Source organism: Rutilus rutilus (assembly GCF_951802725.1).
Source record: "Rutilus rutilus genome assembly, chromosome: 19".
In the NCBI taxonomy this organism is placed as follows: domain Eukaryota; kingdom Metazoa; phylum Chordata; class Actinopteri; order Cypriniformes; family Leuciscidae; genus Rutilus; species Rutilus rutilus.
The window spans coordinates 26,478,003-26,505,211 of record NC_140232.1 but is presented as its reverse complement, the minus strand read 5'-3'; the positions used below and the strand labels follow the sequence as shown (position 1 = coordinate 26,505,211).

Here is a 27,209-nt window from a genome sequence, read left to right as displayed (position 1 = left end):
TGCTTTGAAGAGGTAAATTCATTGTACCTGAAGGCCAAGACGATTCAGTCTTTCATAAACTCTTTCAGTTCACATTGGACACCTTGTTTTCGCTTTCAGCACTATCTAAGTGAACACAATTAAGTAATTAATAATGTATGAGGTGATAAGGTGAGTGTAAACCTCATGAGAGATGTTTCTATAAAACGGAACACAAAGGAAAATGTCAATGTCAGAAAAGAAGCAAATACTTTGAAGACTGGTCTTTGAGCAAAGGTACTCTTTCATTTCCCCTTCAGTCAGAGATCTGAGTGGGGTTTTGACTAATTATTAAATAATTTATCTTTCAGGATAATTTAACTTTTTCGTTGCATTTTTGGGAGGCAAAATCAGTGCCTGAAGGACAATGAGTATGGAGCCTCTTTGTGTGAATCAATGGTGATTTGTCCTGAGGCTGTTTGGAGAGAGCCTGGTCTCAAATCGATATCGCCTTGTTGTATCCAGAGGGAGTGATGGTTCTCTCATGTGTCTTCAGAGCAAATTGTCAAAAGAAGAGTGGACTGATGATCGCAACAAACAGGAATGATGAATGAATTGATGGATTTGTCACATGAAACTTCAGAAATCATGCTGCTAATATGTTGATTCGGTGCTCAAGTACTGTTTCTTATTATTTTTACTTTTTGAAAAAGATTGTGCTGCTTAATATTTTTGTGGTAACCATGCTACTTTTTCCAGGACTTTTTGTATGAATTATAGCAAATCGCTTATGTACTATTTTGCTGTTATTGCTATATATATATATATATATATATATATATATACTGTATATACACACTATTTTGTTATTGTTGACTTTATTTTTCAAAATACGAATACTGTAAACCTTTTTACCTATGGTCTCATGGGCTGATCTACTTTAGTTTGAGATCTTTAGAGCACATATATTTTAAATGTTGCAATTCCAGTTTTTAATTATTTAAATGTCTTATATATTCAAACACTTAATTAGGCCAAAGTTAATGGACACAGGTGACTCATTCATTATAAAATTAAAAGCGAATGGTCCATTAAGATTATATGAATAAATTAACTTGTTTTAAGTTTAAGATTACCTTTGTGCAAAGCTGAAAAAATCGCACTTAAAACATATCGGATAACAAATGGATCATCGTTGTAAAATCTTAATTGTTGAATAGAATCTGTACTTGTGTATTTTGTAAAAGTTAGTCTGAAACTTTATCTGAATACTGATTCATTCTCACAATTTAACATATATATGACTCATGATCTACTTAAATCAGTGGACTTTATTTTTTAGTAAAAGTCTCATATAAGTGCTCTAAAACTGTAATGCATTTGAGACAAAGACTTAATCAAGCTCTCACCCTCTCAGGTCTCAGATTGTTCCCCAGAATCCCCCGACTTATGCTCGCTATCCTGCATGGAGCCCTTTACGGTCCGCAGGCTTTCCTGTCGGACCGTCCAGCTGCCCCCTTTGGCCTTCAGGTTGGCAGAGCAGTACTACTGTGAGAGGAAACCGGAGACAGAGACGGCTCAGCCTCGACCCACCAGCCTCCCCTTGAGAGCACCCCCCCTCATTGCCATCACTTCTGCAGATACAAGCAGGTAATCAGCTGAGATTTTATATACAGTGTGTGTGTGTATGCACTCTCAGAAAAAAAGGTACGAAAGCTGTCACTGGGGCTGTACCCTTTCAAAAGGTACACTTTTGTTCCTTTTAGGTACTAATTTGTTCCTTTTAGGTACTAATTTGTCCCTTTTGGGTACTAATATGTACCATTAAGGTACCAATATGCACCCTTTAGGTACAAAAGTGTACCTTTTGAAAGGGTACAGCCCCAGTGACAGCTTTCGTACCTTTTTTTCTGAGAGTGTGTGTATATATGATTAAGGGAAAAAAATGTAGGGGTCTTGTCAGGTGTTCTCCAAACTCATCAGGCATTATAGGAGAAAACTCAGAGCTGTTATCTTGGCAAAAGGAGATTGCAAAAAGTATTTAAAAAAAGGGTGGCCAACGTGTTTTGGAGAACCCCCCCACACACACTTTCAATTATTTTACTGAATCTTCAATGAAAGGTTGAATGAAAGATCAAAAGGATAAACCATTTATTTTTTACTGCCATTTTTGTATGCTATACATGGCTCTATGGGTCAGGTAATATTCTAAGCAGTCAGAATATTATAATATTCTAAATTTGTGTTTTTTTTTTTTTTTAAATGGTGTATATTTTATAGGCTATAATGTTAAATGCGTTACTGCATTGAATGCATTACACCTGCAAGGCCTTGGAGAGAGTGAGTCTCAGCCAGGGGAGAAGAAGTAATCCAAAAATTGTGCAATGCATTACTTTCCATTAAAAGTAACTAACATAATTAGTTACTTTTTTGGGAGTAATACATTACTTTCAAAAGTAACTTTCCCCAACACTGTTTGCTATAAGTGGATTTTATACATTAGCAGAACTAAAAAGCCAATTTTCGTTTGTGTAAATCGTCTGATCTAGATTGTCTGATCTAGATGTGTTGGAGCTAATTGGACTTTTGATCTGTTTATTCCCTCTTGCTTTGGAGACTTATTACAAGAACATTTGTTTTAGTCAAAGTCAGTGATGTACTTTGATTGTGATTTGCTATTCTAAACGGTAGCCAATATGTTTTGGTTTATATTGTGTCATGATTTTTGAAAATACATTTTAATGCATGTAGTTAATATAAATATTTCAGATCAGAAGTTCTCCACTGATTTTGCTGGAGAAAAGAGAAAATAATTCGGTGACCCAACACTGAACCGAAGTTGATAAGAAACGTCCTTAAAATCATTATGCAGTTTGCACTGATTGCAAATAGTGTTTTGCACCAAGTGTAAATATCAACAAACAGCATTTTGTTTAAACTAAATGCAAATAGTGTTAGATGCTACTCACACAGGGTAAATAGAAGTGAAATACTGTTTGTACTAAAGGTAAATAGAAAATAGTAAAAAGAGCCTCTGCCAACAAGGTTATTTGCACATAGTGTTAACAGACACTGTCTACATGACGTATGGATAAATTGACATTTTTAGTTTAAGTTAGACATTTTAGTTTTACAAAGATGTACACATTTTTTTATTACGTTTTTGGTTTTTACATGGCCTTGAGCCTCGTGATGTTTGATGAAACATGGTGGAGGAGTTCAGCGGTCCAAAGAAGGAATACAGTCCAACCGAAGACAAATCCATCATAGCTAGCAACTTTCTCATAATTATCATCTAAACTAAAGCAAAGGGTGATTGACAGATTCTCTTTCTCTAGCTGACATGACTGTCAATCAAGTGCTCGGTGATATGCAACATCAGCTCCCGTCTACAGCACATAGACTTTATGAATGCACACAAGGCTTGTTTTCCCCATCTGATTATGGTAAATACTTTCTTTTTTTTCAACACCCCAGGAGGCCTCAGTCTTCAACTGTGAAGTTCAGACCACAGAATTTCAGACATTCACAAATGAAGATTTCGACTTGTATTGTAGAAACTGTTGCTATAGTGTCACACTGGCCAGTATTCAATTGGGTCGTCTTCTCTGAATAAGCCTTGGGTCTTGATTGTGTGTATGCATCATTTTCCTGTTTTATGCCAGGCTGTAATTCACAAGGTCATGCCTCCCCTCTTTACAATTCAGTGAATATTCTAATATGACAACTTTAGTGGATAAATTGTCTCAATTCTTCTTCCCCCCGTTGCCTCTAATGCTAAGAGTGCTTTATCAGACACCTCTCTATTACACACACTTGTCTTTGAATTGCCTTCCTGTCATTGCTGTGTCATATGCAGGACAGTCATTCTAACAAGGCTTTTGTTTTAGTGCCTGAACTGAGGGTTGACCCGCGTTGTATTTGAGTGAAAAATTATCTTCGATAAAAGAGAGAAGGCTCAAAAACAGATTTGCTGTCAAAAGTAATTTCATGCTTGTAACTTCAGGATTCTGTGTGGTTGTTTGGTGATTATCGTTCGCTCAGGTTGAATCAACACCTAAAGGCTGCTGTCAGTACTGCTCAGCACATGTGAGGAAACCTGTAGGAAATATGATGACCTGTCAGGAGACTTAGTCACCTTACTTTTATATTTGTATTGAATATGAATATAAGATGGTCCATAATAGCACATGGGCTTAGGACATGGTCCTAAGTATTCAGCCCCTTTGCTCAGTATTTAGTAGAAGCACCCTTTTGATCTAATACAGCCATGAGTCTTTTTGGGAAAGATGCAACAGGTTTTTCACACCTGGATTTGGGTATCCTCTGCCATTCCTCCTTGCAGATCCTCTCCAGTTCTGTCAGGTTGAATGGTAAACGTTGGTGGACAGCCATTTTCAGGTCTCTCCAGAGATGCTCAATTGGGTTTAAGTCAGGGCTCTGGCTGGGTCATTCAAGAACAGTCACAGAGTTGTTGTGAAGCCACTCCTTTGTTATTTTAGCTGTGTGCTTAGGGTCATTGTCTTGTTGGAAGGTGAACCTTCAGCCCAGTCTGAGGTCCAGAGCACTCTGGAGAAGGTTTTCGTCCAGGATATCCCTTTACTTGGCCGCATTCATCTTTCCCTCGATTGCAACCAGTCGTCCTGTCCCTGCAGCTGAAAAACACCCCCACGGCATGATGCTGCCACCACCATGCTTCACTGTTGAGACTGTATTGGACAGGTGATGAGCAGTGACCTGGTTTTCTCCACACATACCGCTTAGAATTAAGGCCAAAAAGTTCTATCTTGGTCTCATCAGACCAGAGAATCTTATTTATCACCATCTTGGAGTCCTTCAGGTGTGCTTTCATGTGTCTTGCACTGAGGAGAGGCTTCCGTCGGGCCACGCTGCCATAAAACCCGACTGGTGGATGGCTGCAGTGATGGTTGACTTACTACAACTTTCTCCCATCTCCCGACTGCATCTCTGGAGCTCAGCCACAGTGATCTTTGGGTTCTTCTTTACCTCTCTCACCAAGGCTCTTCTCCCCCGATAGCTTAGTTTAGCCGGACGGCCAGCTCTAGGAAGGATTCTGGTCATCCCAAACGTCTTCCATTTAAGGATTATGGAGGCCACTGTGCTCTTAGGAATCCTTGGCCAGATCTGTGCCTTGCCACAATTCTGTCTCTGAGCTCTTCAGGCAGTTCCTTTGACCTCATGATTCTCATTTGCTCTGACATGCACTGTGAGCTGTAAGGTCTTATATAGACAGGTGTGTGGCTTTCCTAATCAAGTCCAATCAGTATAATCAAACACAGCTGGACTCAAATGAAGGTGTAGAACCATCTCAAGGATGATCAGAAGAAATGGACAGCACCTGAGTTAAATATATGAGTGTCACAGCAAAGGGTCTGAATACTTAGGACTATGTGATATTTCAGTTTTTCTTTTTTAATAAATGTGCAAAAATGTCAACAATTCTGTGTTTTTCTGTCAATGTGGGGTGCTGTGTGTACAATAATGAGGGAAAAAAATGAACTTAAATGATTTTAGCAAATGGCTGCAATATAACAAAGAGTGAAAAATTTAAGGGGGTCTGAATACTTTCCGTACCCACTGTATATACACACACACACATATACATACAAATATAATTAAAATATCTATATATATATGCATATGCACTTCATATGCATACACAGTAGCTGTCAAAAGTTTGGAAACGTTACAGTTTTTTCTGCTTACCAAGTCTGTTTTTATTTAATCAAAAAAAATACACGAAAAACAGTAACATTGTGAAATATTATTGCAATTTAAAAAATTGTTTTTTTTCTATTTCAATATATTAAACAAATATTATTATCGATGTTGAAAACAGTTTTTGCTGCTTAACATTTTTGTGGAAACAATGATACCTTTCAAACATTTGTGGTAAGAAAAAAGAGAGAAATTAACTTTTATTCATCAAGGATGCATTAAATTGATCAAAGGTGACAACAAAGACAATAGATGGTGACAATAAATGATGACAATTTATAATGTTACAAAATATTTATATTTAATAACTGCTTTAATACATTTAATAAATACATTTAACAAATGCTGTTCATTTTCCTTTCTATTAATCAGATAATTCTTTTCAAGATTGATGATAACATTGATAATAATAAGAAATGTTACCTGGGCACTAAATCAGCATATTATAATGATTTCTGAAGAATCATGTGACACTGAAGGCTGGAGTAATGATGCTGAAAATTCAGCTTTACCATCACAGGAATAAATTACATATTAAAACAGTTATTTTCATTTGTTATAATCTTTCACAATGTTACATTTCTTACTGTATTTTTTTATTAAATAAATGTAGCCTTGGTGAGCATAACAGAGTTCTTTAAAAAAAAATGAGTTTTGTCTTTCCAAAGTTGTTTCCCGCATTGTGCAAAGAGCATTAGGCTCCTCCTCCTGAGCTGTCAGTCAACCTGTGCTGAATAAATATCGATCTCCTCCCAGCATCACTTCTGTGAGTGCACATGAGAGTGAGAGGACGCACTTGGATGCGTTATCCGTCCAGTCGAGGCGCGAAACTGGGATGCTTATATTGTTGCATGGCTGGTTTATATGGGATGCAATTCGACGGGACAAGCGGAGTTTTTGTGCTATTATGGACCATAATTATGATAGAAGCGAGCAGCTATGTCTAGAGCAGACGATGAAATATTGGACCAGATGGGTCAATACAGTATAGTGTAAAAACCAACCAAAAAAAAAAAACCTTTTCTGTATATGCATTTGCAGATTTCACGTAGAATATTGTTGTTTTCTTGGAAATAGCACTAATAGTGCACTTCACACCATGCTTTCTTATTAATGCTATCCATGTTTTAGACAATTCGCGCCAAAGCTATTTGCAATAATTCTATCACAAAGTAGATTAACGAATTTTAGTGAGTGGATACAACTGCAAGAATGGACGCGGGAAGCGATGTATCAACTTTGGTTTCTTCCGGTACCGATAATGCCCCAAAACATCTCTGGAGGCAACATAACCCGGTTCCTCTTCAGATCCAGAACTCTTTCAGTTCGCGCAAGAACTACCGAGTGAGACAGAGAGGCTTTTCCGACACGGAAAAGTACCTGAAACCCAGGACCATGGACCGGACATATGCCGTAGACACCGGTAACCGTCCCGGTTTGAAAAAATCCAGAATGTCATGGCCATCATCCTTTCAAGGACTTAAACGGTAAGACTATGCTTTTTCCATCATGTTCAATCCAACTAAACAAAACAAATGGCCTACTTTATAAATACTTCGAACTATGTAGTAGGAAATGTATTCTATTTCCTTAATTCTAAATATGTATGTGTAGGCTACATATAGATTATACTATAGGCTACTTTGTAGAGTTCTACAGGAACCTCATGAAATTGCTTATCAAATTAACCTATAATATACATAATTCAGTGAAACAATACATAGTTGTAAATATCCAAGTCTTTTGTTTACTTCAAAGCTGTGAAACTTGATTTACTTTTACAGTTGGTATTAACGTATTAACAGTAGGGAATAACGTTTTGTTAGTTTTCGTAACAGAGAAAGATAGATTGCAAGTTTAAAATTGTGTATCTGCTTAGTTAATAATAAGTTAATTTTGTCAGCTTTTGAGTACATAACATTTGCCTCATTTTGATGTCATGGGGCCTTAATGTTGAAAAAAAGTATATAAATCTAAAGTCTTAAACTTTAAATTATGAGATTATGCAAACTAAAAAAAAAAAGAAAAAAAGAAGTAAATAGGATGCCATCTTGAGATGCATCACAGAAGTCATGCAAGTACAAGGTATGTGCTTTACACCATGCAGTGCTTTGTGAGTGAAAGTGATAATTCATCCACATGCATTTCTAATTGGCTGGCGCTGATTTTTGTTACGCATTTTTGCTTTCAGTCTGGAAAGAAATTAGGCTTGTCGCTGTATTCTTCCTGGTTAGGACACAATATTGGAACATGGATTGCAGAACAGACTGACATAGATATGGGGCATAATATTATAAATTGGTTTAAGTATAAATGGCCTGTAGTTAAAGTACAAACAGGTTGGCAAATGGCCAAGCAAAAAGTTTAATGTTCAGGTAATTCTAATCAATATTTCTAATTAGCCCAGAGCATGAGGCATGGCTTCTCCTGATTAGTTCGTGCATAAGTACTTTTCACGTCTATTGCTCTCTGGAGAGCCCTCTGGAGAACTGCTGTTCTTCACGGCTCCTTCTTCATTGACCGAATGAGAAATAAGACTGTTTACACCCATCACAGACTAATTCATTGCAAGTGGAACACCAGACGTTCACATCCAGTCCCTGTTGGTCTAGTACTTGGCAAGAGAAGACCAATGGTTCAAATATTCCCTGAAGGAAGACGAGTGTTTATCAGAGAGCCTTAGATACAGGCTTAAATATGCTGATTCCCTTGAATCAAGCTAATAATAGACCATTAGTCACAGATTTCATACCTTTCAGTCAAAGCAATGAAATATTTCCTTACCTTATGTATTTTTGTTTTGTCCTCACATTGCCACTTGCTGTATCTACTTACCTTGTTCACACTTGGGATGTTTGGTTTGATTAAAACGAACCCTGGTGCGATTGCTCTGTTAGTTCGGTTCATTTGAATAAGTGTGCAGTACAAATGAAATATATAAGCAAAACGGACCAAAGACACGCACTTATATATTATATATTGTAATAAAAGCTAACCAGTCAGGTTGTGAACACACCCCTATGCCTTTAGGTTCGGTGTTAAAAATGCCAATGTGAACGCTAAGCGGACCAGGGCTAAACATTTATTTTTTTATTTTTTTTATGGTCCGGACCAAAATAAGCAAGCGAACCGAATTATAAGTGTGAACCCACCCTTAGATAAACAGTGGTAAAGGTCATATCATTCACCTTGACAGACGTTGGAGATGTTTTTACCCTTCTTCAGTCCTTTTTCCTCTATGCCCCCTCCTTCCTCTCTAAACCATTTGTATGTTTTTTTTTACACAATGTATGCAAAAACAAATACATTTTTGTGTCTTAAACCTGACGTCAGTGTTCAGTATAAACACAAATGGAAGAAAAGTAAGTCCAATACTTTAAACGGATAATTGCTTCATCAGGTCAATTTAAATCCACTTTCTCATTACTGTACATGGATTTCCTATGATACTCGTGGAGGGGGTGAAATTCAACCCCACACATTTAGACCACGACCAGACTGTATGACTCACTTTTGTGAATGTTATTACAATTTTAATATCCAGGGCCACTTTTTCATGCTGAGCAAATTAGTCTCAGTGTTTGTAGAATGATATTTAAGATCGGCGGCTGAATGCGAGTAGCTTCAAGCAAATATGTTTTTGTGCTTTCAAGAAAAGTTCAGGTTATATAGATTTTTAGGTGCATGGACAAAAATAGCAACATTTATGGAACAAATCTGTGCCTGCTTGACTAGGATTTTAGACTTGCAACGTTCATTGCATTTACCTTTTAATGTATGAAATGCTTTTTGATGATATTAGATCTGATTTTAATGCCATTTTTCTGCTCAAGAATGATTTAGTATGATTATTTTAAAGGATGTAAAATGGATTGTAAATTGTGCGTTGCTTGTTTTGATTTGTTTGAAGTGTGTAAGAAGGTCTTTTTGTGAATTATGACTGGACATTTTTGCTTATTGCCTCCTTTGTGCGTTGCTTTGAGGAACTGACTTGAAAGGATCCAATACTGTACCTGCAAACACTGTGCACATGTCTGCCGGCTGATCCCAAGAGCTCATTGTCGCACTGGTCCCTGGAAACACCTGAGATGTGAACGTGTTTGGTGCGCTGCTGTGTGACTGCATTGGTTATTATGGAAATGATCCGGCTGCGTCTGTGTTCTTTCATTTCAGTCGATAACGTGCAGAACTTTCCACTCCCATCGGGGCTTTTATGGGATTGCGCTCTCACGCTAATTTGCCCTCTTTAGTAAATCTGGCCCTTGTCTGATTAGCTAATGATTGGGGGCGGGAAAGATTGTATCCATCCATCCATCCATCCATGCTACAGAGCAGATTAAATGGCTTCGTCATCCCTTACATTTTGTGAGCTGCCATCAAAACTGTTAGATTTGTATTCTCTGTAAGTCTAAGTTCTGTAATACACTTCAGATTTGATTGCAGTGACAACTGATGCCTGGCACGACTCGTTCACCCGTGACGAAGAGTGCTGTCGCTGGTAGAGCATTCGTTCTATCTTTAAACACAGGGATAGGTTTTCTCCCATGACTGGTTTGATTTATGCAAGAATCGGTGTTCACATTGAATTTAGATGTGGTGAATCAAACTGTGGTGCCATGTGCTAACGTGAAAAATCTGTAAATGGTCATGGGAATATCAGAGAATTTTTGGTGAATCCATAATTTCCAAAGGTTTCAATTCACATCTTCACATAGGCTTATCTCAATGCAGAACCTATATGCTGCTGCCCTTTTCAAATGTAAATTTGACCTGTTCTCTCCTAAATTATTCTGCACAAGAATCAGTAAATTACTTTATGAATAGGCACTGTTAAAAAAATAATCAGACCCACTTCTCCTAAAAGGACAAATTTCACTCCCATGGTCCGTAAAAACAAACATAACATTATTAGTCATAGAAAAACCGGCTTCAGGGGGTCTGTGGCGCTGAAAAGAAATTTGTCAGAAATGAAGAGGACAGAGGCGCTCAGGGGAACCAATGTTGCTCTAGTTTTTACGTATGCTGGTCATCCCTCCCACAATTCTCAGTTTTATGGAAACTTACTTATCTTTCTTCACAAATGTTTCTTTTGGGTGAGAATACACATAATAATTATTTTGATTCTCTGAGGTAGGGGTGGGCGGTATGACAAAAATTTTCCATCTAGTAATGTTTTTGTATAGTGATGAATATTTAAAGATTTTTTTTTCCCCCACATTTTATATATATACATATATATATATATGAAGACTTCAGATGCAAAAGCCTCTAAGTGCCATCGGAAATTTTCTTCTAAAATGAGCATTTTTTTCAAGCTTGTATGTTTAAGTTCAGTAATTTCACTTTAATGACAATTAATAGGTCATTTTCATTGCCATTAAAGTGAAATAACTGAACATACACATACAAGCTTGATAAAAATGATCATTCTAGAAGGAAATTTCAGATGGCACTTAGAGGCTTTTGCATCTGAAGTCTTCATATATATATCATTTTATTATATTTTTTTCACACACTACATTTATTTTTCCTTTTGAGAGAAATTAATACTTTCATTTGACAAGGATGCATTCAATTGATTAAAAGTAACAGTAAGAGATTTCAAAGGAATGCTGTTCTTTTGAATTTTCTATTCATCAAAGAATTTTGGAGAAAATGTATCATGGTTCCACAAAAACATTAAGTAGCACAACTGTTTTCAACACTGATAATAGCAGGAAATATTTCTTGAGCACCAAATTTTTATTATTAGAATGATCCATGGCGAGTAATTGCTGCTGAAAATTCAGTTTGGACATTGAAGGAATAAATAACATTTTAGAATGTATCAAAATAGAAAAGTTATTTTAAATTGTATTAATATTTCACAATATTAGCCTACCGTTTTGAGCAAATAAATGCAGCCTTGGTGAGCATAAGAAACCTCTTCAAAAAATATAGATGGATGATAGATAGATTGACAAACAGATATATAGATGGATAGACAGATAGATAGTTGTATGTCTGATTATAGTATGCCATTTTATAAACCAGTATAGCTGACATAGTTGGCACATTTCAATTGTATATACCACCATACTGCTCTTAGGAATAAATGTTTTTTTAACCTTACTGACGTTTTTGAACCAAATGCATGCAATCATGTTCTTTTCTCTCCCAGGTTTTGAGTTGGTGTTACACGACACCTCTGGAGGATTATGTCCATTCTCTTAAGCTCAATGCTCTGATCCCGGGGGTTAGACTACCTGCAGCCTGTACCTGTGTTTATGACTCACGCTAGGCTTACTATTCTGCTTTCCCTGGCAACAAAATAGAACATACATCATCTTGGCTCAGGACTGGACTAGTGACAGGACTAGTGACTGAAATGCAATATATTTGAGATCTGTATGCTTATTGTTTGTTTGCGTATGCTTCATGCAATTTATAAAGGAATACACAATCTCCTGCATGGTCTAAGAAACCCACACACCTAATATAGGAGGCTCAAGAGAGGTAATAATGAAACGTACCAGAGAAAATTAGATCACCAAATCTGAAATTGCTGAAATTATTTTATTTCATTTGCGAATGAATATTAATTCGTCGTCAAAGTAAAGAAAACAGCTTGAAGGTGTAGGACAAGAAACCTTGGTGTCAGAACAAAGCATAATTTGAGCAAACACACATAGACATGCCCATTTGAGCGTCGTAATGCAACAGAATGAGATCTTTTACTTTTGCTCAAGGTAATATTGTACGGGATTACTTGGGGGACTCCTCAAGAGAGGCTGCTTTCTGATTGGTTGCCTGGCTGCGTGCAGCGTTCGCCTCAGCGGTCACCTTGGCCTAAAGCACAATGGAATGTCACAGGGAGGTGTGAGGTAGACGATGTATTTGGCAATTACAATATTGATTTATTTAGAAAATTGGACTGTTACCCTAACATATATATATATATATATATATATATATATTTTTTTTTTTTTACTTTAAAAGGCTTAGTCAAATTAATGTTTTTTTTATGTTTTTTATTGTGCTAGCTATGTCTTTTTCCAATTACGTGTTCCACTGAGTAGGGTGTAGTTTCCTAGGACCTTATTACTAGCAGTTTGTTATTTTATATGTTCTATTTTATATTAAATTCTGTATTTGCATTTTTCATGATCGTCAGGAAAGATTTAGTTGTTTATTTAAATTTAATTGTCCTAACCAACCCCTAACCCTAAACATACCATTGGTAACTCTCTTGAAATATTTAACCTAATTTGATTCAATATATGAGCCTTTATATTCTTTTGGAAAGAAAGACCTTATTTTTTAACATGCAAGAAAGATATTTTCTGTGCATGTACAAGATTTCCTTTTCATGGCACTTCTCGTCGGATGTGTGGTTTAATAAAGTGCTACAAAGTAGTTTGTTTATTATAGGGATGCACGATATATCTGCCACCATAACGGTATCGGTCGATATATGTTAATTTTTTATGTTAACGCTATCGGCCCTATAAGAAAATTTGGCCGATATCTTAAAGCTTATAAATAATGTATTATTTCCTTCAGCTGAGACACTTCAGATGTGCGCAATTTGAATTTAGAATTATCAGTCAACATATCGGTTATCGGCTTTAAAAAAATAAATAATTGGTTATCGAATCGGCCAAAATTTTGACATCAGTGCATCCCTAGTTTATAAGTATACTAATAAATTAAAGTAATATGATCACAAATACCAGTTTGCACCATTAAGTACCATAATGAAGTGTTTTTGCACAGCTAAAATAAGCGGATGACACCTAAAGCCTTGAACATTCAAATTTTAAATGGCCGCGCCTGCTCTTATGTTAAAAATAAGGTGGTAAGAAAGATGATAAAAATGTAATAATTTACATGGGTCTAGTCTTTGCATCTATTTGTTTGGGATTTATTTCAGGTCTCCTCTGTTGGAGTACAGAGTAAAAAACTACGGTCTTAGAAATATGGTCCTAGAACTGCAGCCTCCAGTATTGCATGAATATAGTGTTCATTCCTCCAAACAACCCACAATGATTATATCCTACTTTCGATACTGTTTTATCCGCATGCAGTCAGTTTGTCAATTAAGAATAGTTCTGTCAGGATTAGAACTGTGTAAGTTTTGTTCTATAATATTGTTTAATAATAAAATGGATGTACGAGATGTTTTATGTGCAGAACATTTGAAAGCTGGACAGTCTTTTCCGCCTGTTTTCACGCAAAATGCGTGGTCCCATGGTCTGAACGCATTGAAAAACAGGATTTAAAATCTAATTTAACCATGGAAATCAATGGAAAGTCTGTTTTAAATGTTCCGAAATACTAAGAAATGTTACGACATGAATAGAAGAAGAAATTTTTCTAGGTCACTAATCAAATAATCAAATTTGAGACATTAACCATGTGAACTTCTTTGTACAGATGGTCAGATGTTTTTCCATTTAACCACACGTTGCTCTTTGGATCATTCTCTAATAATCCTGAATACCGTGATCATCAGGTTACACACAATCATGTGGAGTTCATGCAGCTTTAGTCATCAAAGCAAAAGGAGAAATTCTGAAATTTAATATTGATATTTTTTTTCAGTTCAAATTTCCACTCAAATTGAAATATATATATTTTTTGTAAAACGTTGTTTTAGAAAAATTAAAGCATTTTCAAAAGTGCTCTGAGACCTTTGGAACCCATTGTACAGTATTTACTCCTTTGTATACATTCATACACAAACAGTTACAGTGTCAGTCTCCTATTTAAATCATCCATACTTATACATAGACTTAAGTCCTCAAGACATCCGCCAACATCATCACAACTTTTGTAGCATTCAAATATCATGATACCTCTAGTTATTCAAATATCATGATACCTCATGATACCTAGTTAATTGTATATATGCATATACACATAATTTTATATATATTAATTTTTACATTTTTTTTATGTTTCTATTATTTTGTTTTTGTATATAGTCAATGCTGTAGATAAATATATAAATGAGAATACTCTAGTTTGCAGACTAAAATTATAAAGTGGCATTAAGTGAAGCAAGAGAACATCAGAATTGAATGTTCACCATCTTTTACACACAAAAATGGCCAATTGGCTTTTTTTGTTGTTGCTGTTTTCCTCTCTGCCCTTTCTTGTACAATTCTCTCCTCTCCTTCCCTGATGACCAATTACCTTGTCAATGTGCATCCTGAGCTTTCTTTGGAATGCTGATTCGTTCAGGAATCCTGTCTTGTTTATTCGTTCTTGCTCCCCTAGAGATCTGCAACAGTATCTAGGGTATCTCCAATATATATGTTGCATAATATATCCTTTTAAAATATAAAAGAATTAAATGTATGTAAATAAATGGAACTGAAGGTCCCTCCTATGCAATAAATGGCTGTCTGACTGTTCTGGTATGTAATGGATTCACTACCGTAATGAGATGTCATGGTTTGAAAGTTCCAGACCATTCTTTGACAGACACAAATAAAGACTCCTTTATATTGTTTCCTTGTATGCTGACATCCTAATTTACGTCAGGAGGTGTGGCTCACAGAATTGTTCACTGGGAGAGAGCATTGCAATGAAATGTCTTTTACTTCAGTTTGTCTTGCTTTATTAAAGCACAAATGTCTTTATTTGTCAGTTTTGCTTGGCTGTGTAAAAGGACCCTACTGGAGATTCTGGCAATGCACAGCCTCTGTGTCTCATTGAAACGTGGGTGTATATGAGATTAATTGCTGGACATGAAGTTTAATATTGCTTCATGCCAGGGGGGTAGGCAAAACAGACGTGCCTCAAAAACTCTAAAATATTTAGTTTTCACATTTGGCCCATATTGGTGTCGTAAATCAGGTTGGTGACTAATAGATTGCTTCATTGTTTAGAAGGAAATGAACCCACAGTGAAGCATGAAGTTTTGTTGCTGAGTTTTAGTTTTCATCGGGCTGTTATTGGCTTCTGCGGCTGTTTGTTGTGGTGACTCCTAAAGGCTTTTGAAGAAATGGCTTCCAGGGAAGTGATAGGCCAACTTCACGGCTAGCCTCCTTGGTTTTCCCATCTCCTTGAAGTGTCAGACCCCCTGAAGAGGGAATCTTTCAGCTCTGCAGCCCTGCAGACATATCTATGTGTTCGGAAAGGGTAAGGAATAGATCACAGGACATCAGATAAAAGGATATTACACACCCTCACATTCAATTCACCAGCGGTGGCAGATATTTTTGCTGCTGTTGTTCACCTTTTCTGTCATTTATTTGACTCTTTTTTTTTTTTTTGTCCTAAAATGAGTCTAAAAAATATTTTATATAACATTTTTATATAAAAATAAAATAAAATAAAATGGTTTACTTAAACTTTAAAAAAAAATTATTAGAATTATTATTAGCATTTTATATGATCTTAAAATAATAAAAATGTAACGTGTGTGTTATATTTTTATTATTTTTAATGCTTTATTAAATGCATTATATTATTTAAAAATTATTATTATTTTAAAAATCGATTCTCTAGCTGCCTTTCCATTACCCTTCAAATTGTGCAAATTGAAAATGCGCCCAATGGAAACGTAAATTTTGCAAAAACTCCCATGTATCGCAAAAAAGTTTTTACGCTCGCTTGAGGTGGTTTTTCAGACAATTTGAAAAAGTAATATTTTGCAAAAGTGCAATGTAAAGTTTTTACGCATTTACAGGTCACCTGGTCTATGTAAAAGTCGATCATTCTTTAAAGAAGGCACGGTATGTTTAGACAGAAGATGAGACTTCTTCTCATAAGAGACTAAAGAATTCACAAGTATAAGGGGCTTTCCTTGCTATTAATGCTTGGATAACATGCCTATGTCTCCTTTGATTAAAAATAATGGCTAGTGCAGTGGCTGCGATATACGTAAACCTACTAACATCCGTTGCCATGATTCTTTTCGCGAGAGGAAAAAATGACGTTTTATTGGCATAACATCGGTTAATGGAAACGCCGCCATTTTGCAATAGTTTTTTATTTTAATCTTACGAACTAAGATACTAATACTTACATACTACGATTATTAAGACAAGTATGTGCATTTTATTAAATATTTACAAACTGTAAACAAATGTGCAAAAGCCTAACTAACAATAGCAAACGAGAGATGTAAGCCCTAGTTCTGCAATCTGTGTTCATGCGTTCTTGGTCAACGAGTGGCACAGAATGAAGGCCATTGGTGCATGTGTTCTGAATGATGATTACAGTGGAGGCCATTAGTCTATTTTAGGAGTTCTTGCCCCATGGGTTATACACACCTCCCCGGGTAAAACGTGACCTGTTTCTCTTCTGGTAAGAGCTCTGTCCTCGGCCCCATCTTCATGCTCCGAACTGACCATGTGCCAAACCTTGAAATTCCAAAACACCAATTCTTGATTGAGGAGCAGCAACAAAGATTAGACAACTGTTCATTTTGCGTGGACAAACGCCTGGGCCAAGAAATTAGTGCATGAGAGCCAATGTAGAAACACATTGAAAGCTTGGAGAAAAAAAGAGCATTGGCTATTAATCTGAATTTTGTTGTATTTTATGAGCATCCAAGCATCATGTACATGCATTAATAATGTAGGGGTGGAATGCTGTTTTGATCAACCAGGAGCTATTGAATCAGAGTATTTGTATGTTTTGAAATCTTATAGCCTACCTACCTATTTTTTTTTCTGTCATGAAACTCTAGATGGCGCAGGCTGATGGGTCCCTAACACAAGCTGATGATTTATACAGCGTTAACCACTTGGCACAAGCTAATTGGTTCAAGTCGCATCTGCAGCCAATGAGCTTGCTGCTCAACATTTTAATGGCTGGTTACCATTCACTATAGCAGTTTGCAGCATGGTTTCAGAGTTTGTCTAAAACCCTGAACCTTCCCCAGCTCCACCTGTATAGATCTGCTATGGGTAATTGATATATTCTATTTGTACTCACGAATTGTGCTTGTATAACAAAAGAAGTGTTTAAATAATTAATCAAGACAAAATTGAACTAAAATCAATCCAAAAGGAATTAAATTTGTTACTGAAGGAGGCAAGGAAAAAACATACCAGAGATACTATAAAACAAAACTTTAATTCAGGGGACTCCAAAAAATTGTGGGATGCTATGAAAGTAGTAACTAATATGGCACCCCCTCGAAAAAGGCTTGTAACTAGCAATGACCAACAAAGAGCAAATGACCTGAATGATTTTTTTCTCAGGTTTGAGTCACCGGTGGAGCAAATGTGTACTCTGGACCATATTATATGTAATTCAGGTCACAGGCTAGAGGTAGCTTTTTTGCTGAAGACTTGTGCAAATGAACCTACTCCAGCATTTTGCCCCTTCCAGAAATCTTTGGACTCGCATATTATTCCATCTTTGTGGAAGAAATCTATAATTACACTTATTCCCAAGAAACTTGCCCAGTTGAGAATTGTGATTTTAGACCTGTGGCTTTGACTTCAAATGTTATGAAATGCTTTGAAAGACTCGTTGTAACGGTCTTAAATCATTCCTTGACCCATTTCAGTTTGCATATAAGGTTGGATGGGGCACTGAGAATGCTATTAACTGTATCACTCATTTGGTGAATATTCATTTAGAAGATTCCCAAGCATATGCTCGTTTACTTTATATAGATTTTTAGTTCAGCGTTTAATATACTTCCACCCAAGATACTGATTAAGAAGCTGATAGAGTTAAAAGTGAATCAATTTAGCATTAAATGGTTTTATTATTTTTTAACTAATCCTACACAACAAGTCAGAGTTAATAACTCCTATTCTGAGGTGAAAACTACCAATACAGGGGCCCTGCAGGGTTGTGTTTGCTCACCCATTTTATTTACACTATATACTAATGAGTGTGTCTCTAGTCAGGAAGATATAGCCTATGACATCAAATTTTCTGATGATACAGCAATATTGAGTTTATTGAATAAGACAACAAAACCCTTGCAGTATTTTTTTACTCAGTAAATTAAACGAAGACTGTTGAATGTTTTTTTTTTTTATCCTATATCTAAATACTTGGAGTTTATATGAACAATTCATAATGCTGGTCTTGTCACATCAACACTCTTTGTTCTAGATTGCAGCAGAGGCTATATTTCCTGCGTAGGTTACAGCCAGAGGATCTTGTTTCTGTTTGATCAGTGTGTTTTTGAGAGCTTAATAAGATATGGTATCACTGCATGGTATGGAAATCTGACTGTTCAATCAAAATCAAAACTAGCACGACTGGTGCATACTGTGCTCAAAAAATTATAGGGTGGGAGGAAAAACAAACCATACAAACCATCTATTTTAAAGCAAGCTAAAATAATTGTCTCTGATGACACACACATTTTACATATGAATTTTAATTTATTACCATCAGGGAGACGATTCAGGGTCTTGATGTGTAAGTCTAATCGTTATAAAAACTTTTTTGTGCCAACTGCGGTCAAAATTTTAAATAGAGATTTTCAAAATTGATGTAGGATGGTGCTAGTTTTTATTATTGGAATGTTGTTGTTATATTCTAATTATTGTATGCTATGTACTGTGTTGTGTGTGATCGAATTTGTGTACTGGCTGTGTCATGTTGTCCAAGACAAATTTCCCAGGAATGGGACAATAAATTATAAAGTAAAGTAATCATCAGCAACAGCATAGAGTTTATTTAGTGATTGATTGATTGATTTGATTAAAGGGGCAGTATTTAAATGTAGAAAAATATAATTTTATTTTATTGATGTTTTGAAAAAATATATGTATTACTATTATTATTATTAATAAATCAAGGCTTATATTGCATATGAACATGGTGTCTAATGAGAAACTTTTTCAGGTTTTGATGTTTTGTAATTCCTCCTGTGGCTGTCTCATCCTGATGAGGTCACAAGGTCACAGTGAACCCTGCTGCTGTCTGTTATGTAGCGTTTAGGTATTTCTGCAGGGTGCATGAATGTTGTTCCTGTTCTGCTGACATATCTGGGTCATTCCATCAAGGAGACTAACCTTTTATTTCATTTTATTTTTGTGTGAGAGAACATTTTTCTAAATAGTGAAATGCCAGTGAATGTGATATATTGTATTTCACCCTAAACATCCATTACCTTATTGTTGGCTGTAGTGAAGCTTACTGTTGTTTTTTCAAGTACACTTGTAAGAAGTCATTGAGTGTTCCACCGTGTGAATTAACATAAACACTTCCTTGGTCTTGACTGTCATCTTAATTTGTCACTTTGATTGCATTAAGGCTCATATCTTGCTGTGAAAAAATGCTCCTGTCTATGAATATTTTGATTACAAATGCATTTTGTATTGAGCGCTGCATGGAGATCAACATTTAAAAGCATCTAAAATTTGGTCTAGATGACTCAACCCCCTGTTAAATGTGACATAAAAGCATAAAAAATATCAGATCTATTTGAACTTTTACAGTTTAATTATTATTTTATTCCTCAACATTTCTCTATTCACTTCTTTCCTTCACATTAGGAATTATCTTTGACAATTCTTTGCAGAGCAGCTCTTAAAGCAACAGTTCACCCAAAAATGAACATATTGTCATCATTTACTTACCCTTTTATTAGATTTTAGATGGCGACTGTGCTGCAATTTTCCTTGCAACATGATGGTTAATGCCTCACAGCTCCAAAATGAACAAAAAAGCACAATCAAAAAGAATCATAAAATTGGTCAATATGACTCCCATGTCTTCTGAGCTTCTCAGTATGAAAGAAAAAGCTGCTTGAACAATTTGCCTTTACGATCTTCTTTTTGTGTGGAAATGGGAAAATATTTTCAGCCATATTGGCACCATATTTTGTAAGTCGTCTTAGTTTAAGACAGCATTTTTTTTTGCAATTAAAGCTGCATGTCCCTTGGCAGGTGTGCCGTTTTGCATTATTAATGGGTGTGTAAAAGAGCTGTCAATATCAGGATTTTTGCATTTACCCTTGGAGCCTGTCGCGAGTGTCTGACAGTATTATATGAAACGACTGTGTCAGCGTGAACGAGGCTAGGCACTGTGAGGCTCAGAAAGTTGAATAACAGAAGCAGATCTGACACGCAGCCAAAATATTAGCCGTGCCAAAGCTGCGAGATGCATCATTAAGGAGACAATAAGCCCTGCCGAGGCCTGCGATAGAAAAACAACCTGTATGACCAAGACATCAGCTGCTGGATCCCAAAGGTTACTCTCTGGTGAGGACAAGCTCCCTAAACATTTCCAAGGTGACAGCAGAAATGAGTCAAGCATTTTCACGTTAAAACGGATTGTATAAAGAAAGTTTGCTTCAAGGGTCTGATATTAGATGAGGAGTTTTGGGGTTTTGGTGGACAGAGGAGATGATGCTCTGGGGAAAGGTGGAGGGAGAAAAGTAATTGTGCAAAGCAAACTCTATTATCTGTGATATATAAGGGAATGCGATGCCTTGTTTTGGTCTTCCACACCTTCCACAGAACTATCAAACGTGTTTGTGATGGTGCTAAGAGATAACAGCGGAAACACGATGCATTTTGAGGTGTCTAAAGGTCGTATTTTTTTCTAAAATTCTAAACTTATCTTGTGCAGTGATTCATCCTGCAACCCAATAATGGTCATTAATAAACTGCTAGTGCAAATTGGCCCCTTCTTATATGTTTCAGGTGATATAGGTAAAAATGGCTGCCTAATATAGCCACAATAGCCACAGTGCTATTTTAAATTATAATTTTGAAGTGAAAATAGCTGCCTAAAATGCACAGTGCTATTTAAATTATAATTTTGAATGTGGAATATAAAAAAGAGATGGTTTTTACCATGCAAACACCATCAGAAATGCTGTAGCTGTAGAGGAATTTGTTTCTGATACTATTATGCCCTCTTGTGTTCAAGGAGAGCATGAGTAGGTCTCTGTCGGAGTGTTGTTCAATATTTTTGTCGGTTTTGTCATACTGTTGTGGATATTTAGCTGTGTTAGGGTTAAATTATAGTTGAGGAAGAAGTCTAATTGCAATATACAATATCTAAAAGTTAAAAATAAGTTATAGCTCTGTCAAGTATTACAACCTGTATAGTTTCAAAGCAAACTTTGATAAGAATAATAATATAGTCCTGTTGTAATTCATTCATGCCAAAATGTATTCAATAATAGTAATAATAATAAATTATTATTATTATTATAAATAAATTATAATTTATATTAAAGGTGTCATAGAATGCATTGATACAATATTTTAAATTGTTCTCTGATATCTAAGGTATGTGGCTTAGGTAAGGGCAAAAATTCTCCAGATACGGTTTTACATGTCCATTTACAACCCTAGGATTTGTCCCTAGAATGAGATGGGCTGTTATTACCTTATTTGGAAGGGTCATGAATAATAATGTGAGCTCTGCTCTGATTGGCTGTTTCACAGATTTGTACGCAGGAGCTGTGATGTACTCCAAAATACAAACTTGAAACATAATCAAACTTAAGTTCTCAAACAGAAAAATATTTTAACAAATTGACTAGATGCATTGTCAAATGACAATCGTTTTAACTTAAGTGGTGGAGAAAGTCACGTTAGCTTGAAGCAGTGAGTGAGCTATCTGTAAGCAACCAAACTAACCTAGTTTGCTCCTGAGTTATGTGTTAATGAAATATAGGCTAAATTATAATACTACCCGACAAAAGGGATTGACAAATGTATCTACAGTTGTATTTTGTAGATTGCTTGTATTTATATGACAGCACAGGCTGGAAATAATGTTAACCTCCATGTAAATAGGTCGTCATACTATTTAGTGTTACTTGGAGCTTGCTAGTTAGATAAGGTTAACGTTATCCTTCTTCAGTATCAAACACTGAGCGAAAGCCTGTTTGATATTGTCCCAGGTTAGAAAAACTGTCAGTGGTGAAATGGGCAGAGCAAACTAACAACTTTGAATTAAAATGGTGCAGTATCCTGTTGTAGATAAACATCAACCATGCCTGTTGACAGTTCTGTTCTGTGGGAAGGGTATGAAAAGTGCTCACATCCCCAGCCCAGCCTGGAACCGAAACATTTATATCCATGATCTGCCATTTTCACTATTGTCCTTGCTTGCTTTTTCACAATACCTGCAGAACTTCTGATGATTCAGCTGTGCAGGTCCACTTTAATACTGCCTGGCTTAGAACATAGGCTGGAATATGCACATTTTGGGGGCGTAAATATTAATGATCCTAACTGCAACGTCACAGTCACCCGTTTTTCAGTGGTCTTTTGCAAACACAAGATTTACATATGAAGGAGGAAACAATGGTGTTTGGGGCTCACGGTATGTCAGTTCCATGTACATAACTCTTATTATTCAACTATGCCATGGCAAATACAGTTATGCCTAAAAGGTTCTATATAAAGAGAAATGTCTTAATTGCATTGCACTTTGTTTTACAGGCATTTAGGTTATTTTCTAGTGATAAAGTATGTTCACAAGCTGCTTAATTCATACAATTATTTAATTTACATTTAAAAATAATTAAAAACAAAATTAATTAGTTAACTAAATCCATAAAATGATCCCACGATGGGAGCCCCTAAATTATTTTCACTCAAAATCATTCTTTTTCTGAATTTAAATGTAATTTCGATTCTTTGATATAATTTTATGGATTATTTTGTTTTGTTTTAAGTCAAGATGTATGATTTTTTTTAAAGATTTGTTAAAGCAGTGCATTGTCACTTAAGAGTGTATATATAATATAGACGTTCTGGCGTTCGCTCCGCTCGCTCAGTTCACTTCCTGCCGAGTCGAGAGGAGTTTGTCTTGTGGCTCAACGAGCTACCGAATGGTATTGCTGATATTTGATATGTTTTGAATTTAAACTGTTTCTTAGTTTGTTAAACATACTTTGCGATGTGGGATTATAAAAATCAACTTCAACCACGAATTGGAGTTCTGGATTAGGGTGTACCGGGATTGGAGCGGTGATGAAGGCATTCTTCAGGCGTTGGAAGGCTTCTGTGGCCTAGGGATTCCAGGATGGAGACATGGGCCGGTTTCTGAGGAGTGAGGTGAGTGGTGAGCTGAGGAGACTGTAGTTCTGGATGAATCTTCGATAAAAGTTGGCAAAGCGTTGGAGTTCATTTATAGTGACGGGAATCCTCTGGTCCGTCTGGATACCTTGTTGGTCGATGATATATCCGAGGAACTGGACGGATGGTGTGTGGAACTCGCATTTCTCCAACTTGAGATAGAGGTGGTGTTCTCTCAGCTTTTTGAGGACCTGTGTCACGTGTTGGCGATGTTCAGTAGATCAGAATGTTGTCTATGAAGACGATGACGAAACGTTGGAGGTACTCCAGGAAAACCTCATTCATATACCCCTGGAATAGGGAGGGGGAGTTGGACAGGCCATACGGCATCACCTAGTACTCGTAGTGGCCTGTCGGGGGTCTTCCATTCATCCCCCTCGCGTATTCGAATGAGGTTGTAGGTGCTCCGCAGGTCCAGTTTGGAGAAGATGTGAGCGGCAATTGACAACCAGAGAAGATGCGAGCCCCATGGAGCTGTTCCAACACGGCAGGGACCAGAGGAAGAGGATAACTGAACTTGACGGTCTGAGTGTTGAGTGCCCGGTAGTCGATGCACGGCCGCAAGCCTCCGTCCTTCTTGGCCACGAAGAAGAAGCTGGAAGTGGCAGGGGACGTTGATGGTCAGATGAAACATTGATTGAGAGCCTCCTGAATGTACTCCTCCATGGCCTTCTGCTCCGAGATGGACTAAGGGTAGACCTTACCCTTCGGTGGAGTGGCCCCAGGCAGCAGGTCAATGGCGCAGTCCCATGGCTGATGAGGTGGTAGACGGGTCGCCAACCGCTTGCTGAACACATCCTGGAACGCCCGGTACTCTGGAAGAATTTCGGTTTTGCTCCCGGTTTCTGGGCTCTCAACGTAGGTGGAGTTCATCTGGATTCTGGATGAAGACTTAGAGGGGTGTCGACAGGTCCGGCGTGTAGACGGTTTGAGCACAGATGACAGACAGACCTTGAAGCAGGAATTTCTCCAGAGTTCCAATTGATGGTGGGTTCATGTTGGTTCATCCAGGGGCGTCCCAGGATGAGGTCAGCGGTTGATCCTTCCAGCACCATGAACGTGATCTCCTCATGCAGGCAGCCTACGCGGAGCGTTACTGTGGGGGAGAAGTGATGAATGCGACCACGGCCCAGCGGTTTGCAGAGAATGGTGTGGATGGCTACTAGTTTCTGGGAGTCCAGCATTTCTTCTGGAGGTTGAGATTTTGGTGAAGTTGATGAGAGATGAAGTTCCCTGTGGACCCGGAGTCAATGAGCGCTTGGGCTGAAACGAGAAATTTAGGGTTGAGATTTTGACAGGCGTATGAGTGAGGGGTGCGATTTATTTATTTATTTATTTATTTTTATTTTTTTGGAAGAAACTGGATAGTACTCAACGCTGGGCATGATGGTCGAATCGGGGAGTTTGTGAGGATGTTGCCTTCTCTGGTGATTGGGGCTGTGACGCTGTGGCTGACTCTGTGACACTGTGATTAATTTTGTGTTATGTTTGTTCCATTTTATGTTATGTTAGCATTATAGTAAGCAGATTAACTCAATGTGCGTTCGTATATGAAATAGCTCGCTCAACAAGCCATTGAATGGTGCTATTAAATGCAGAGAAAGCCACTGAAAATGTTTGTTTACATTTATTTCTCATTTATGCAGGCAGAAAATAAAGAAATGGCTGGGCAACAAAGACGTTTGAAGTATCTTTATTCAGTGACCTAAACACAACGTAGAGTGGATTCCCATCACCTGGGACTCTAAAGGGAAAGTGAAGAACAGTAAACCTTAAGATATCATGGTTTGAATCCAGTTATCCAGTAGAGGGAGATGTTTCACTGTAGGTGTTCTGTCCATGGAACTCAAGCTTTCTAATGCTGTTCCTGTGTGTGCAGTGTACACCACTGAGACCTGCAGCTCAGAAGGAATAGTTCACCCAAAAATGAAATGTGTCATTTTAGAAATATGAAACAGCCACGGTTACGTGACCACATCTGTTAGGCTTCTAATGACGTAACAGAATTTGAAATTTTGGAGGAACTTTTCCTTTAAGTTGACCGTTTCTGACATTTTATTTTAGTCCATCAATATACAAATGCGCTGTTACTTTGTTCTCGCTGTTTCTAAAATAGAAACAGTTTATTTTAGAATCTAAAGTTGCTCCATTTATCAATTAAAATACTCGGCTGCCAACGCACAACAGTGCAATCTAATTTTAGTTGATGTTTTTTTATACCTTGATTTTCAAAGTGCTAACAACACAAAGGTATGACAGCCTTGCTGCAATAATGATAAAATCACAATGTGTGTGAAAAGATATGTCACTTCTTCACATTTGATTGAAAGTGTTTGAGGACATCCTTTATACACCCGTTCTCTCAGTATGTCAGACTTTAAAAAGGGTCTTTTTATACTGTTGTGTTTGAAGGGTGCCACAGCTATTATTCACACAAGGTGCTCTGGAACCGAGTTCTCCCATATCAGCTGGAAGGCAGTTAGTCAGTCAGTGTGAATTAACTGCTAAATGGCCATAGAGGTCGTGCAGCCTCATCAACTCTGCAAACAAAGAGACACTTTGCATTTATGGATGTTCAATATATACTTGACTGTATATGCATTTTGAGCCAGGAATATATTTCTGAGTGTTCAACTTGGCGGGGCTAGAGGAATAAATATCACGATTACATTTTTAGGTTACATTTCACCACAAAAATAAGAAATTAAATGTGTTTTTGCAACTATTAAGCTCATTTTCCTCCCAAATTCTTATTACATAATGCATCCAGAAGTATTACTTATGATTATGTCATTTTGAAATTATTCCCAATAGTGATTTCATTAGATTCAAGTCTGAGAAAGAACAGCAATAAAATATAGTGATTAGGAGCCAGTTTGGTTTGAGGATTTTCAGTTTATTTTTGATTCTTCATTTGATTCTTATTGATGCAATACAATATTTAAATATTTTTTAGCAATTTATATAATATAATTTATCATCACACTATAGACAAGTTAAAGCTTTAAAAATAGCTATAATTATATATAAAATATTATGAATAAAAAGATAAATAAATACCATTAAAAGATAAATCATTAATATAATGTATATAAAAAATATTATAATAATTATTATTATATTGTATGATTATGTATTGGTATTATATTGGTAATGAATAAAAACTTAAATTAACATCAAAATATAAATAACAATAATAATTATTATTATAAAAACAGTACTTTTATTTAGTAATACTAAAATAATAATAATAATTATTATTATTAGTATAACAGTTTTATTGTTACTATATTATTAGTATTATTCATTTTTTTTCCTTCCTTCCATCCTTCCATCCATCCATCCATCCATCCATCCATCCATCCATCCATCCATCGGAAACATTTCTCGACCGGTTCTGTGTGGTTCACCTAGAGAGTGTTTGTATGAGGCGTTCATGTATGCATATCACCATCACTGGGTTTGGAGCTGCATTCTGCGGATTAGTCTCCTTTCATT

General features: G+C 36.6%; 1 protein-coding gene across 2 annotated transcripts in view; it reads left to right on the top strand.

Annotated features, from left to right (window-relative positions):
* Positions 1 to 1,423: 1,423 nt before the first annotated feature.
* pde4d (phosphodiesterase 4D, cAMP-specific) overlaps positions 1,424 to 27,209 on the top strand; it is a gene marked incomplete at its 5' end in the record, with an annotated part of 120,198 nt that continues 94,412 nt past the window's right edge. The window contains one exon of one of the 2 annotated variants that reach the window (XM_084388525.1): positions 1,424 to 1,608. In XM_084388525.1, coding sequence (XP_084244651.1) covers positions 1,424 to 1,608 — 185 coding nt within the window. Of the gene's footprint in view, positions 1,609 to 6,487; positions 7,185 to 27,209 lie in introns of those variants that run through there. The other variant, XM_084388523.1, reaches the window with a different exon arrangement.